The sequence below is a fragment of the Piliocolobus tephrosceles genome, chromosome 13, assembly GCF_002776525.5.
Source record: "Piliocolobus tephrosceles isolate RC106 chromosome 13, ASM277652v3, whole genome shotgun sequence".
In the NCBI taxonomy this organism is placed as follows: Eukaryota; Metazoa; Chordata; class Mammalia; order Primates; family Cercopithecidae; genus Piliocolobus; species Piliocolobus tephrosceles.
In genome coordinates this window covers 122,799,441-122,815,449 of record NC_045446.1, presented here as the reverse complement: position 1 = coordinate 122,815,449, position 16,009 = coordinate 122,799,441, and the positions used below count along the sequence as shown (strand labels likewise).

At 41.7% G+C, this 16,009-nt stretch overlaps 1 protein-coding gene across 2 annotated transcripts; it reads left to right on the top strand.

The window, feature by feature from the left end:
• The first annotated feature begins 10,683 nt into the window (after positions 1 to 10,683).
• On the top strand, positions 10,684 to 15,551 carry SPATA19 (spermatogenesis associated 19). Of its 2 annotated transcripts, none has more exons than XM_023185913.2 (7): positions 10,684 to 10,822; positions 11,000 to 11,056; positions 11,549 to 11,680; positions 11,852 to 11,943; positions 13,625 to 13,702; positions 14,080 to 14,155; positions 15,374 to 15,551. In XM_023185913.2, the coding sequence occupies exons 1-6, from the start codon at positions 10,745 to 10,747 to the stop codon at positions 14,144 to 14,146; spliced, it is 504 nt and encodes a 167-aa protein (XP_023041681.1). In that variant the 5' UTR covers positions 10,684 to 10,744; the 3' UTR covers positions 14,147 to 14,155; positions 15,374 to 15,551. The 2 variants fall into 2 exon arrangements, with proteins under 2 accessions (XP_023041681.1, XP_023041680.1); XM_023185912.2 differs by having other exon boundaries at positions 15,262 to 15,551.
• The last annotated feature ends 458 nt before the right edge of the window (positions 15,552 to 16,009 follow it).

Sequence of the window (16,009 nt, the reverse complement as noted above, 5' to 3'; positions counted from 1 at the left end):
AGTGGGACTAAAAAGTGAACTTTATAAACCTGATAAAAAGCATCTATGAAAAAATTCTCAACTAATACTATCCTTAATGGTGAAAGACCATACTTTTCTCCTAAAATCAGGAGCAAGAAAAAGATGTTTGCTCTCTTCAGTTCTATTTAATAATGTATAGCCAGGACAATTAGGCAAGAAAAATATATGAAAGGCATTCAGATTGGAAAGGAAGAAGGAAAATTATTTGCAGATGACCTGATCTTGTATATAAAAAATTTTAAGGAATTCACTAAAAATCTTTTACAAGAAATGAGTTCAACAAAGTTGTGGCATACAAGATTATTATTCAAAAATCCACTATACTTCTATGCACTAGCAATGAAAAACCCAAAATGAAATTAAGAAAAAAATTCCACTTAAACTAGCACTAAAAAGATAAATACCTAAGAATAATAACAAATGAAGTGCGAGACTTGCACACTGAAAACAACAAAACTTTGTTGTAAGAAATTTTGGATCTAAATAAATAGAAATAAATGTCTATGGATGGAAGACTTAATATTGTCAAAAGGGCAGTACTCCCCAAATTGATGAATAAATCCCTATTAAAATGCTAGTAGACTTTTTTTTATATTCTAAAATTCATATGGAAATTCAAGGATCCCACAATAGCTAAAATAATCTTGAAAAAGAACAAAGTTGGAGAACTCAAATTTTGTGGTATGTTAAAGCATACTACAAAGCTACAATAATCAAGACAGTGTGGTACTGGCATAAGGATAGACACAATGGTTAATTGAAAGTCCAGAAGTAAACTCTTACATTTATAATAAACTGATTTTTGACAAGGATGACAAGACAATTCAATGGAAAAAGAATATTCTTTCTAATAAATGGTGTGGGGACAACTGGATATCCACATGCATAAGAATGAAGTTGGGTCCTCTACCTCACACTATCGATAATAATTAACTAAAAATGAATCATAGACATAAACACAAGAGCTACAACTATTAAACTCTTCGAAGAAACATAGGATTAAATCTTTATGGTCACAGGCTGGGCAATGGTTTCTTAGATTTGACACCAAAAGCATAAGAAACAAAAATAAAAAGAGATAAATTGGGCTTCATAAAAAATTCAAAACTTCTGTGCTTAAAATGACACCATTAAGACAGTGAAAAGGCAACCCACAGAATGGGAGAAACTATCTGTAATCATATATCTGATAAGACACTTGTACAAGGGATACATAAAAATTCTAACAACTCTACAATAAAAGATAAATAATCAATTATAAAATGAAAAAGGACTTAAGTATATATTTATCCAAAGAAGATATATAAATGACTAATAATCACATGAAAAGATACTTAGCATCATTAGTCATTAGAGAAAGACAAATCAAAACCACAATAAGATACCACTTCACACTCACTAGGATGGCTAAAATCAAAATGACAGGTAATAATGCTGGCAAGAATGTGGAGAGATCAAAACCCTCACACATTGATGATGGGAAAGTAAAATGATTCAGGCATTTAAAAAACATTTTGACAGTACCTCAAAATGTTTAAACACAGGGTTACCATATGACCTGGGAATTCTACTGCTAGATATAAACCCAAGAGAATGAAAACATATGTCCATACAAAAACCTGTACACAAATGTTCATAGTAGCATTATTCATACCAAAACATAGAGACAATCCGAATGTCCATCAGCTGACGAATGGATAAACAAAATGTGATACATTCATATAATGGAATACTACACAAGGAATTAATTGCTGATATCTGCTATAATGTGGATGACCCACAAAAATGTTATCTGCAGTTACGAAAGACCAGATATTGTATGATTCTATTCATATGAAATGTCCAGAATAAGCAAGTCTATAGAGACAAAGTAGATTGGTGGTGGCCTAATGCTGAGAGAGAGGGTTGGGGGAAAATAAGGTTTGACTGCTAATGGGTACGGGGTTTCGTTTTTGGAGTGATAAAAATATTCTAAAATTAGGTCGAGGTGATGGTTGTGTATCCATCCAGTGAATATACTAAAAACTACTGAATTGTATATTTTAAATGGGTGAATTTTATGGAATGTGAATTACGTCTCAATAAAGCTGTTAAGAAAAAGTAAAACATGTTAAGCATAAAGTTATCAATCTAGTCCCAGGAATTTACCCAAGAGAAACAAAATATATTTCCATTCCACATAATAGTTTTTCAAATGTTCATCACAGATCATGGTGGATGGGAGGAGGACTAGATTGTATTTCCAGACAGAGCAGCATGTGGGGGCTAGCATTACGAATTTTAGCTCCAGATTGACTGCAAGAACAAACAAGCTGTCGTGAGAGGACCCACAGACCCTCTGAAGCAAATGGACTTCTCCTGCAGGACCCAGGAGACATCCCAAATACCGTGAGTGCCCCGACTGTGGAAGTGGGAAACACACTGAACACACACCCCACTGAGAAGCTGAAGGACTGTTTGTGGGAGAGGTTTCTGACGTTACCTGGAGCTGAGTCAAGTTAGAGAGCTGAGCCGAGCAAAATACAGCGGTAGAGAAAGCAGCAGGAAGGCCCTGGGAGCTCGCTGGGTCCCCAAGCAGCCCATTCCCGCCTGGCACCACAGGGATCGTTCAGGAGGGTGGCCAGAGGACCAGGGAGTAAAACTCCACAGCGAGAAGGAATTCTCTAGCTGAACTTTGTAACAATTTGACCGGAGTGAGACGCCTCCTGGTCAGAACATGGGGGAGGGCGAGAATCCGGCTTGCAGACTTCACAGCCGGAGACTAACTAAAGCCCTTTTCTTTCACAGCTGGGAGGCTTAAAGCCTCGGGCAAGTTTTCAAGCCGTATCGCCCTCCGACTGGAAAAAGACTGAGGGCTGTTGCAGAGGACACAGAGGGAGTGAGACTAGTCCTTCTGTGGGAGCTGGGTGAGACCTGTGACTGCTGGCTTTGCCCCACTTCCTGGACAACCTGCATGACTCAGCAGAGGCAGCCATAATCCTCCTAAGTACACAACTCCACTTACCTGGGAATCTCACCCCCATCGCCACAGCACCTGTACTCCCAACTACTTGGAAGGCTGAGGCAGCAGAATTGCTTGAACCTGGGAGGTGGTGGTTGCAGTGAGCTGAGACCATGCCACTGCCCTCTACCCTGGGCGACAGAGTGACACTCCTTCTCAAAAATAAATAAATAAGGAAAGAAGCACAAAGAACACCTGGGAAATTCACTGTAAAAAGATCTTTGCCTGGGCACACTGTCATCAGGTTATCCAAAGTTAAGACGAAGAAAAGAATCCTAAGAGCCATGAGACAGAAGCACCAGGTAACCTATAAAGAAAAACCTATCAGATTAACAGCAGATTTCTCAGCAGAAACCCTGTAAGCTAGAAGAAATTTGGGCCCCTATTTTCAGTTTCCTCAAACTAAACAATTATTAGCCAAGAATTTTGTATCTAGCAAAACTAAACATCATATTTGAAGGAAAGATACAGTCATTTTTAGATAAACAAATGCTCAGAGAATTCTCCATTACCAAGCCACCACTACAAGAACTGCTAAAGGAGCTCTAAATCTTTAAACAAATCCTGGAAACACATCAAAACAGAACCTCTTTAAAGCATAAATCACACAGGACCTATAAAACAAAATGCAAGTTAAAAAGCAAAAACAAAATGCAAAAAAACAAAGCAATGTACACAGGCAACAAAGAGCATGATGAATGCCCCGGTACCTCACGTTTCAATACTAACTTTGAATGTAGTGTGAATGGCCTAAATGCTCCACTTAAAGATACAGAACCACAGAATGGATAAGAACTCACCAACCATCTGCTGCCTTCAGGAGACTCACCTAACACATAAAGACTCACATAAACTTAAAGTAAAGGGGTGGAAAAAGGCATTTCATGCAAACGGACACCAAAAGCAAGCAGGAGTATCTGTATCAGACAGAACAAACTTTAAAGCAATAGAGTTAAAAGAGACAAAGAGGGACATTATTTAACGGTAAAAGGCCTTGTCCAACAGGAAAATATTACACCCCTAAACATATATGCACCTAACACTGGAGCTCCCAAATTTATAAAATGATTACTAATAGACCTAATAAATGAGATAGACAGCAACACAATAATAGTGGGGGACTTCAGTACTCCACTGACAGCACTAGACAGGTCATCAAGACAGAAAATCAATGAAGAAACAATGGATTTAAGCTATACCTTGGAACAAATGAACTTAACAGATATATACAGAATATTTCATCCAGCAACTGTAGAATACACATTCTATTCAACAGTGCATGGAACTTTCTCCAAGATTGGCCATATGATAGGCCATAAAATGAGCCTCAATAATTTTAAGAAAATTGAAATTATATCAAGCACTCTCTGAGATCACAGTGGAATAAATCCGGAAATCAACTCCAAAAGGAACCCTCAGAACCATGCAAATATAAGGAAATTAAATGACCTCCTTCTGAATGAGCATTGGGTCAAAAACGAATTCAAGATGGAAATTAAAAATGTCTTCAAATTGAATGACAATAATGACACAACCTATCAAAACCTCTGGGATACAGCGGAGGCCGTGCTAAGAGGAAAGTTCATGGTCCTAAACGCCTACATCAAAAAGCCTGGAAGTGCACAATAGACAATCTAAGGTCATACCTCAAGGAGCTAGAGAAACAAGAACAAACCCAATCCAAATACAGCAGAAGAAAGGAAATAACCAAGATCAGAGCAGAACTAAATGAAATTGAAACAAACAAAGAAAAAAATACAAAAGATAAATGAAACAAAAGCTGATTCTTTGAAAAGATAAATACAATTTATTTATTTTTGAAAACATAAATAAAATTGATAGATCATTTGGGTTTATCTTTGAAAAGATAGATAAAATTTATAGACCATTTGGATTTTCTCTCTTCTTTTCTTAGACAAAACAAGATTAACTAAGAAAAGAAGAGAGAAAATCCAAATAACCTCACTAAGAAACGAAACAGGAAATATTACAACTGACACCACTGAAATACAAAAGATCATTTAAGGCTACTATGAACACCTTTATGCAGATAAACTAGAAAACCTAGAAGAGATGGATAAATTCCTGGAAAAATATAACCCTCATAGCTTAAATCAGGAAGAATTAGATAACCTGAACAGACCAATAGCAAGCAGCAAGATCGAAACAGTAATTAAAAAATTACCAAAAAAACAGTCCAGGACCAGATGGAGTCACAGCAGAATTCTACCAGACATTCAAAAAAGAACTGGTACCAATCCTTTTGACACTATTCTACAAGATAGAGAAAGAAAGAACCCTCCCTAATTCATTCTATGAAGCCAATATCACCCTAATACCAAAACAAGGAAAGGACACAACCAAAAAAGAAAACTACACACTGATACCCTTGATGAACATAGATGCTAAAATCCTTAACAAAATACTAGCTAACAAAATCCAACAGCATATCAAAAAGATAATCCACCATGATCAAGTGGGTTTCATACCAGGGATGCAGGGATGGTTTCACATATGCAAGTCAATAAATGTGATCCACCACATAAACAGAACTAAAAACAAAAATCATATGATCATCTCAATAGATGCAGAAAAAGCATTTGACAAAATCCAGCATCCCTTTATGATTAAAATCCTTAGCAAAATAAGCATCCAAAGGACATACCCTAACGTAATAAAAGTCATCTATGACAAACCCACAGTCAATTTAATACTGAATGGGGAAAAGTTGAAAGCATTCCCTCTGAGAATGGGAACAAGACAAGGATGCCCACTCTCACCACTCCTCTTCAACATAGTACTGGATGTCCTAGCAAGAGCAATCGGATAAGAGAAAGAAATAAAGGGCATCCAAATCGGTAAAGAGGAAGTCAGACTGTCCCTGTTTGCTGATAATATGACCGTTTACCTTGAAAACCCTAAGGACTCTTCCAGAAAGCTCCTAGAACTGATAAAAGAATTTAGCAAAGTTTCCAGATACAAAATTAATGTACACAAATCAGTAGGTCTTCTATACACCAACAGTGACCAAGTGGAGAATCAAATCAAGAACTCAACCCCTTTTACAATAGTTGCAAAAAATTAAAATACTTAGGAATATACCTAACAAAGGAGTCAAAAGACCTCTACAAACTACAAAACGCTGCTGAAAGACATCATAGATGACGCCTACAAATGAAAATACATCCATGCTCATAGATGAGTAGAATCAATATTGTGAAAAATGACCATACTGCCAAAAGCAATCTATGAATTCAATGAAATCTCCATTAAAATACTGCAATCATTCTTCACAGAGTTGAAAAAACAATTCTAAAATTCATATGGAACCAAAAAAGAGCCCACATAGCCAAAGCAAGACTAAGTAAAAAGAACAAATCTGGAGAAATCACACTACCTGATTTCAAACTATACAGTAAGGCCACAGACACCAAAACCAGTGTGGTACTGGTATAAAAATAGGCACATAGGCCAGTGGAACAGAATAGGGAACCCAGAAATAAACCCAAATACTTACAGCCAACTGATCTTTGACAAAGCAACCAAAAACATAAAGTGGGGAAAGGATACCCTTTTCAACAAATGGCACTGGGATAATTGGCTAGCCACATGTAGGAGAATGAAATTGGATCCTCATCTCTCACCTTATACAAAACTCAACTCAAGATGGATTAAGGACTTAAATCTAAGAACTGAAACTATAAAAATTCTAGAAGATAACATTGGAAAAACCTTCTAGATATTGGCTTAGGCAAGGGTTTCATGACCAAGAACCCAAAAGCAAATGCAATAAAAACAAAGATAAATAGCTGGGATCTAATTAAATGAAAGTGCTTTTGTAGGACAAAAGGAACAGTCAGCAGAATAAACAGACAACCCACAGAATGGGAGAAAAATCTTCACAATCTATACATCTGACAAAGGACTAATATCCAGAATCTACAACAAACTCAAACAATCCCATCAAAAAGTGGGCTAAGGACATGAATAGACAATTCTCAAAAGAAGACACACAAATGGCCCACAAACATATGAAAAAATGCTCGACATCACTAATGCTCACGGAAATACAAATCAAAACCACAATTCAATACCACCTTACTCCTGCAAGAATGGCCAGAATCAAAAAATCAAAAAACAATAGGTGTTGGCATGCATGCAGCGATCAGAGAGCACTTCTACACTGCTGGTGGGAATGTAAACTAGCACAGCCACTATGGAAAACAGTGTGGAGATTCCTTAAAGAACTAAAAGTGGAACTACCATTTGATCCTGCAATCCCACTACTGGGTACCTACCCAGAGGAAAAAAGTCATTATTCAAAAAAGATACTTGCACCTGCATATTTATAGCAGCACAATTCACAACTGCAAAATCGTGGAAGCAACCCAAATGCACATCAATCAATGGGTGGATAAAGAAACTGTGGTATATATACACGATGGAATAATACTCAGCCATAAAAGGAATAAATTAATAGCATTTGCAGTGAACTGGATGAGATTGGAGACTATTATTCTAAGAGAAGTAACTCAGGAATGAAAAACCAAATTGCATGTTCTTGCTGATATGTGGGAGCTAAGCTATGAGGATGCAAAGGCATAAGAATAATACAATGGACTCTGGGGACTTGGGAGGAAAGGTGGGAGGGGGCGAGGGATCAAAGACTACAAATATGGTGCCGCGTACACTGCTCGGGTGATGGGTGCACCAAAATCTCAGAAGTCATCACTAAAGAACTTACTCATGTAACCAAACACCACCTGTACCCCAATAACTTATGGAAAAATACAATTAAAAAATTAAACAACATCACCAACATGTTCATCACAGTGTTATTCATAGTAGACCCCAAATGGACACCATTTAAGGTACCTCAATTGGTGAATGGACAAACACACTATGGTATGTCCATGCAGTGGAATACTACCCCACAATAAACAGGAGTGAATTACTGACACATGCTACAAGGTATGTAGATGACCCTCCCAAACACGCTTGGTGAAATAAGCCAGAGATAATATAGTATAGTTCCATATGTATGAAATGTCCAGAAAAGGCACATCTCTAGAGAGAGAAAGCAGATTGGTGGGACTGAGAATAGAAGCTGAGGTTGCCTGCAAATGGGCATGACAAACATTTTTGGGGTGATGGATATGTTCTATATTTGTATTGTTGTGATGGTTGCACAATTCTCTGAATCCACTAAAATTATTTAATTATACATTATGATGGGTAAATTTTATATTATTTAAATATATCACAATAAAATTGACTTTAAAAATTAAGAGTTTCTGTTCCTCAAAAGACAGTACTCAAAGAGTGAAAAGGCAAGTCATAAGTTGAGATAAAATAGTTGCAAAACACATATTTGATAAATGACTACTATTTGCAATGCGTTAAAAAATCTACAAATCAATAAGAAAAAAGACCAACAATTCAATGAAAGGGCACAAAGCTTGAGGAGGCACTTCACAAAAAAGAATACCCAAAGTGATCAATAGGCAAATAAAAACATACATAATGCCACTGATAATCAGTTAAATGAAAATTAAAGTATTATTAGTTACCACTACACCTCTACTAGACTGGCTAAATTTGAAGGAGTGACAATACTAAGTGTTGGAAAAAACATGGAGTAACTATCACTTTCATACATTGCTTATGGGAGGTAGATTAATACAACCCCTTTGCAGTACTTCTTGGTATATATGAATGCTACACATATGTAAAGTCTATGACCTAGCAACTCTAATCCTTGGTATATACTCAGAAGATTTAGTGCTTATGTCAAGCAAAAGATAGGCACAGTATAAAAATGTTCAGAGCAGCATGATTTTAAACAGCATCAAATCAAATATAATACAAATGTCCTACTTAAAATGTTTTCTATCTTGATCTGGGCAAGTAAGTGTGTGGGTGTGTGTTTGTGTGTGTGTAAAAATTTTTCTCAGCTGTACACATATTTGTACATTTTGCTGTATCCATTTTATAACATTGTAATCAAAAAGCAAATAGATTTATGTATGAGCTTCATTTTGACAACATAAACACAGGACGTGTAGTCTAGAAACTAATGAAAATTTTACTTCTGAAGTGAGTTAGAACAAGGTTGAAGGTATAGGGGAAGAGATGGAATGTCCTTGAATATATCTGTTCATGTAGTTTTGATTTCTGAATCACATTAATATTTTAAATAGTCAAAAATAAAATTACATCAATAAGGATGAAAACATAAATTTTGGAGGATAGCCACAGAAACAGAGATGTTGACAATTTCATCTGCTGTTTTACAATTTCCAGTCTTCCTTGGAGTTAGGTTGGGGCCATAGGACTAGTTCTAGATCTAAGGCTCTAAGTAGGAGCCTCTGAGCTGAAATGTCGAACACTGACCTGATTCCTCTCTGTGCTCTCTTCCCTGCTTTGGTAGTCATGGAGCTCACATCCTCTGAGTGTGGACCTGTGAGTCTCCACATGGCATAGAATTGCCCTGAAATTACCCAACTTTCGCCAGAGCTTTTGCGAGTGAGAAATAAACATTTTTGATTTGGAGATTGGTTTGTTGCCTCAGTCCTCAGCAGAGCCTAGCCTATTCTGACTATGCCAGGGATGATATAAAATTGAGGCGAATTGTTGACAGCGCAGAGGTGTAGTGGCTGTATCGGGGAATTGGAGAAAGTGAAAAAAGGTTTTCTGTAGTCCTGAGAAGAATAAACATGGGAAAACTTATGGAATATTAGAGTTAGAAGAAAACTAGAGACACAACTTTATCCCTTTCAGTATAAGGCAAAGAAACTCAGACCAGAGGGACTAATGATTAGGTCAAGAGCACATAACAAGTTGTTGCAGGACAGGTTGTTACTGGTGGAGGGTGTTCAGGTTCTTGTCGTCTTGAACAAAGAAATGGACAAAACACACAAACAAAGCAAGGAAAGAATGAAGCAACAAAGGCAGAGATTTAATGAAAATAGAAGTACACTCCACAGGGTGGCAGCAGACTGGTTACAGAATTTTCTGGAGTTTAAATAACCTCTAGGGGTTTCCCATTGGTTACTTGGTATATACCCTATGTAAATGAAGTAGTGGCTCATGATCAGTCTGGTTGGTTGCGGAAAGTGATCAATCAGAGGCTGAAGTGAAGTTATAAAGTTATAACTCCATGCAAATGAAGACCTGGCCCACAACCAGCTTGATTGGTTGTGGAAGGGGACCAATCAGAGGTACTTTCAGTTTTTCATCTGCCATGCAGAAAAGGAGAGGGTTGCCAAGGGAGTCGGCTCTGGTTCTTTTGTTACTTGGGCATGGAAAGTTGGGGTTTTCCTTTTGATTTAGTTCTAGGAAGTCAGTGTGAATCGGCCTTAGGTTTCCTGCCTCCAGACCCTATCCTCCTGCCTTGAGGTGAGCTCCCAAATTAGTGCTTTCCCAAGAAAAGAATTCAAGGGTGAGCCAGTGGTGTTAGACAGCAATCTTTTATTCATTGGTTCTGCTCCTTGAAGCAGGGTGACTCATAAGCAGTGCATCCAGAGCCTGAAATGCAGGGGCTCTTGGCAACTGCGTTTATACTCACATACCTCATTTTCAAAGGGAGGCCATTGTCACATCATCATGGGTCAACCAATCAGGTGGACACCTCCTTTCAATGACTTTCCTATCCCATAGGAGTTCTCAGGCAGCTTCAATGGAAGGAGGGAGCCAAGAAGGGGCCCTGGTATACATTCAAAGATGATAATTACAACATGGATTGTGTATATTCTTGCTCGGAAAGGTGTAGGGCTTCCCTTCCTACCAATAACCAGTTCGGTAAGCAGCTTGGTGGTAGCCATATGGAATAATTTCTCATGTATCTTCTCCACCTCTGGGACCCTGCTGCACTCAGAGAGCTATTACAAATAACTTTGAGTAACAGTTGTGGGGGGTGGGTGGGAGGAGCTGGGATTCCAGGTTTTCTGAGGTAACCAACTCGCTAATTTGTTCCAGGACATTGACGTTGTGGAAAGCGAGGCTGTGTCTGTACTACAGCATTGGTTGAAGAAAGTAAGTAAGATTTCTTTATGACTCAGGGTATCCAAAATCCTAGAGAGCTGGTCTCAGTGGATGTAGGGATCTGGAGTTCCTTCTTCACGGAACTGGAACTCAAGTTCATTGCCAGACACCCTTCCTAGATTTGAGTCTAATTTCTTCACATATCCTGGAGGACACTGTGGCTTGTGTCCTGGTAGGAAACGTGTTAGCACCACCACTAATGCCGTCCTGCTTCTCAAGCATCCTGGCTTAAGGGTTTCAGCTGCATCCTTCCCAGCTCAAGGGTGTCTCAGGAATACCTTGGGATAGGGCCAGGTACTTAGAGAGTTCCAAGGACTTCACAGGAAAGAAGCTTATTGCAGGAACAGCGAGGTAAGGAGTGTATGTGTGTGGATATGTGGTGTGTGAGTGTGATGGAGAATGAATAAAAGGGAAAGAAGAGGAGAAGCAGACCCAGGGTTGGAGGCAGAGTGACGTTTTCAGAGGGAATTCCTCACCTTTCAGACAGAAGAAGAGGCTTCTCAGGGCATAAAGGAAAAGCTGTCCATCAACTACCCTTCCCAGGGCGTAAGGGAGAAGATGTCCACGGCCTCCCCTCCCACCCATGGCCAGAACGTCCATGTGACCAGAGATGTGGTAACTGAGAGTTTGAGACGTTGCATGGGAGTGGGGGTGAGGGAGAGGGGAGAGGTAGGAGGTGCACCGTAAATGATTCTGGGCAAGGGTGAGGCGCTCGTCTGGGCTCTGTGCCAGCCCAGTTGGGGGCCACACTGGGCAGGAATCACATGGACCCGCTGGATTTCCCAGGTGAAGCACCACCTCTCTAAGTCTGATATGTCGGCAAACCAGAGCCAAGAGGTCCTAGAGGAGAGAACACGAATCCAGTTCATAAGATGGAGGTAAGGCGTCCCATTTGCCCTGGGCGAAGGAGGGAGAGGGGGAGATGTGCAAGCCCCTCTCTTCACGAGCCCACAGATGCTCTTCTCTAGAGGTGTCGTCTTTGGCTGACAAATTTCTCAGCCTTGCTTTGGGGTCTTAAGGGAATATTCTTGCTATCTTGAAAGCCCAGCTCATTTCTACATTTTTAAATGACTTGAGGGGTTGGAAAACTGGGCTTGCACTCCATTTCTTAAATGCTTCTGAATACATTTCAGACTTCTGTTATTTTTGCACTTGAGTTGCTCAGAAGTGGCTGCACTTTAAAGAGCTGAAAGAAAATAAGCTCTTCAAATGCAGAAGCCAAAGTTCTCATCTGCAACCGAGGTGTGTGGATGCTTCCCAGCGCCCGAGGCTAGAGTTCTGCACTCGGTCATGGTGGCTTCGCCAGCCTCCCGGGTGTCTGCCAGCTCACAGTTATTCCCACTGCCTCTCTTGGCTCTGCAGATGCTGAGCCACGAGGCCCGGGGAGCTGGCCTGAAGCCATCACTCTTCAGACAAAGGCTTTCCTATTTCCCTTCCTGCACCTGTGTTCACTGGGACTCTCTGAAGCACATCAGCCCCCGGTTCCCAGGAGAGGGACTGAGGGCTTAGACTGGTCCTCCGGGAAACTGAAGGAGACCTCTCCCCTTCCTCCTCTCTTCTCCCTTTCCCTGCCACATCAGCGGTGTTGATCTGTTGTATCAAGGAGGCTCCACTTCTCAAGAAATGGTTTCCATGTGCTTACCCCTTCTAGTGGCATCTGCCTTTTAAGAAGACTCAAATGCACAGTAATTACATAACCAAAAGGAATAACATGGTGGGATCTGAGAGCTCCCTGGGAAAGAGGTTTTTTGGATGGGAAGCCTTCTGAGGCCCCTAAAATCATAAATGTTGTTGATTATAATCCAGGCTTTTCTGTGCCCGATGTGGTTGTGCTATGGAATTGCGGACATCGTGCTCCTTGGTTTGGATAACACACACATCATCTTCCAATATTTTAAAAATCTTGGCTGTATAATAAAACTAGATTTAAGCTTTTGAGACAGGCTACAGGAATCAGTCAATTATCTACATACAATTTTTCCACTCTGGAATTCCTACAAAGATTTTAAACCAAAAGCCTCTGCCTATCTTCCCCCACAACCCACTGGTTTGGCGTCCCCCTCTTATTTCAGTAAGTATGTAGTCAGGAAATATATATCCCTTTATGAAACAAGCAAAGAGGCTCCCCAGGAGACCCCACAACTTCCTCACTATAGGGCTTTCCTAGAAGCATCTCTGAACCACAGTGGGTGTGGGGTGATGCAGGCCATCAAGAGCTGACGATAGGAGAGGAGTTCAGAGGACTGAATTCAGAAGGGTGAATTCCATGGCTCATGAGACCACTGCCTGCTGTCTTTAGTAAGGGCGCTCAACTCTGTCCCTGGCTCTCCCTGGGACAGTCTGCTACCTGTCCAGCATTACTGGGGGCTCAAGGGTACCTGGTTAGTAAAAAACCAAAGCTTTGTGCTCATGAGTCAAGAAGGGGGAGAGACCAGCTCAAAAGTTCATGGTGTCGGGGCAAGAGCCATTGTTTGCAGGATCCCAACTCTAGCAGTTCTCTATGCCTGTTAAAAAAGAAACTCAGATCCCATATGCCAATGTACGAATGGCCTTTTGCAGCCACACTCGTATCTTCCAAGTGCCAAGTGAGATGACGGAGGACGTCATGCGAGATCGAATAGAGCAGGTGAGACGAAGGTAAGCCGTTTGGGACTGGTTGATTTGTGTTCCCGACTGGGGGCAGGTAGTGTGGGGGTGACTGCTGGGTTTCCCGCCCACACCCAGCAATGCTTTCTCTGGTACAACAACATCAAGAGCAGGGGCACACGGTTCCTAGGGCTGTGTCTTATCTTCTGTGCTCCACCTGACAGGGCTTTGCCAGCCTCCCATGGTGTCTGCCAGTGCACAGAAGGGCTCCAGGCTAAGGGCCTGTTCAGATGACTGTGCTCCCAGGCCCAGTGCGGCCACGGCCTAGGCATGGCCTGCCCTCCCACCCCAACCCCTGTGCCGTCGTCTGGGTAGCCTCTGCTATCGGGCAGCCTCCCTCCACCTGGCCCTTCTCCTGTCCCCTGCAGCATATCCCGTCTTGCAGATGTCTCAGCTCAGGACTTCAGTATAAGACCCTCCTGCTCAGACTGCTAAGAGCTACAGGTGAGAGAGCTGACGGATGAGGAACTGGGCAGAGAAGATGGTTTTCCTGGGCAGTGGGAAAGGGCACTGCAGCAGGGAACTTGGTAAAGAGGCTTAGCCTTTCCCAACTGGAGAAGGGCCTGCACTCAGGGCCAGCAGGGGGAGAGGCGGGCCGGCTGTCTTGGGCTCCCGCAACGCCTCTCTTAAGTCTGTGGAAGCACTTGAAGTCCAGTTTCAGATTGGCTTCCTGACTTTGTGGGGTCAGAGAGCACTGCCTCTGCATCATTCATGGGCCTGATTTCGTGTTTAGGAGGTTGTGGTGGAGCCTGCAATTTTGCATTTCTCAAAGTTTCTGGGCATTGTCACTGCTGGTCTGCTGACCTCACCTTGAGTCACAGATCGTAGTGTCGCGGTGAGGCCATATAGGTTTTAGACCTGCCACCAACTTGTGAGGTGACTTTGGGTCCCATGGTCTCTTTCCTTGTGCTTGGCCCAGTGGTCACACAGGGGCTGTTTGTGAAGCCCTGGGAGGTGGAAGGCCAGTGGCAGGATAAACAAACCACAGGAGCTCTCCAGGACGCAGCCCCTGAGCCTGTGGTGAACAGCTGTGCTGGCCATCCTGGGGCTAAGGGAGAGACTTAGGCACAGCGACCTCAGCATGCTTCCAGGAAGGCTGCTGGAGAGCAGTACCGGCATTTATTGAGCACTTACTGTATGCCAGCTTCTGCACAAGGTAGTTTGTCAGGGTTTCTCATTTGATCCAAAAAACAATCTTAAGAGAGGGCATCGTTTGTGCCCATTATACAGAAGGCAGAACTTAAGCCTGGGAGCAGATGCTGGGTTCCAATTCAGCTCCACCATGGGCAAGTTACATAATGCCACTGTGCCTCAGTTTCCTTATTGCAACAGAGTATCTACTTCAGAGGGTTGTCTTGGGGGTGATGGTGTCTAGCACAAGGTAAATGCCACATCAATTGTTTGTTCATATTACTAGAGGTGAAGAACAGGACGTGCTGGGAGGGTACACAGTTCGCAGGGGCTTCTGAGCTGGAAGAAACAGACTCAGGCTTCAATTCCAGCTGCCTGATGAACCACTGTTTATTCTTCCCTGGGTTTCTGCTCTCTAGATGGAGCTGGGAACGCAGAGAACAGTGGGGTTACAGGGAGTCATCAGCAGCCCTACCCCTTGGCCAACCACATCGCCCTGCTGTGTCCCCTGGGCATTTCTCTACCTCCTAGGTGGAAGTCCTTCAGGGTCCAGCAGCAACTTGTATCAGAAGAACATCCTTCTCTGCTTGACCTGAAGAAGGGCCAGACCTAGGCAGAAAGACTCCAGCAGGTGAGCTCTTCATGCGACAGTGTCAGCACTGGAGACTTCTTGCTGAACTGCGAATAAAGAGACGTGCTATTTAACAACTCACCCTGTTGCTGGTTGGGGTGCCGTGCCATTCATTTGTTCATTCATCAGACACTGAGTACCTCACAGGCCTGGCTCTGGGGACACTGACTTACAGCCTGAGGGAGACAGACAGCAGCCATTCCAGCAATGGGACAATGGTGATACGGGTGCTACTGGAACGTAAGAAGGAGTGCTCTGTGGCTGGGGCCGGGGGAACTTTTTGAGGGAAGTGTGCTGGTTTGTTTCAGACATTTATGTTATCTGCACTTATTCCTTCTCTAACTCTCTTCCTTTTTAATGTAGGTTTGGTTTCTGACCTATATCCTTTTCTTCCTCTTTGAAGAACTTCTTTTAATGTTTCTTGCAAGGTAGCTATACTAGTGACAATTTCCCTCAATTTTGGATGGTTGGAGAAAGTCTTTATTTGTCCTTCTTTTGAAGGGCAATTTTGCAAGATACAGAATTCTAGGCTGGCA

Bases quoted from the DNA above. Each gene is read 5' to 3' on its own strand.
- SPATA19 (XM_023185913.2), top strand. From the start codon at position 10,745: ATGATAATTACAACATGGATTGTGTATATTCTTGCTCGGAAAGGTGTA. The intron at 10,823-10,999 runs GTAAGCAGCTTG...AATTTGTTCCAG, and splicing joins TCCTACCAATAACCAGTTCG to GACATTGACGTTGTGGAAAG. The intron at 11,681-11,851 runs GTAACTGAGAGT...TGGATTTCCCAG, and splicing joins TCCATGTGACCAGAGATGTG to GTGAAGCACCACCTCTCTAA.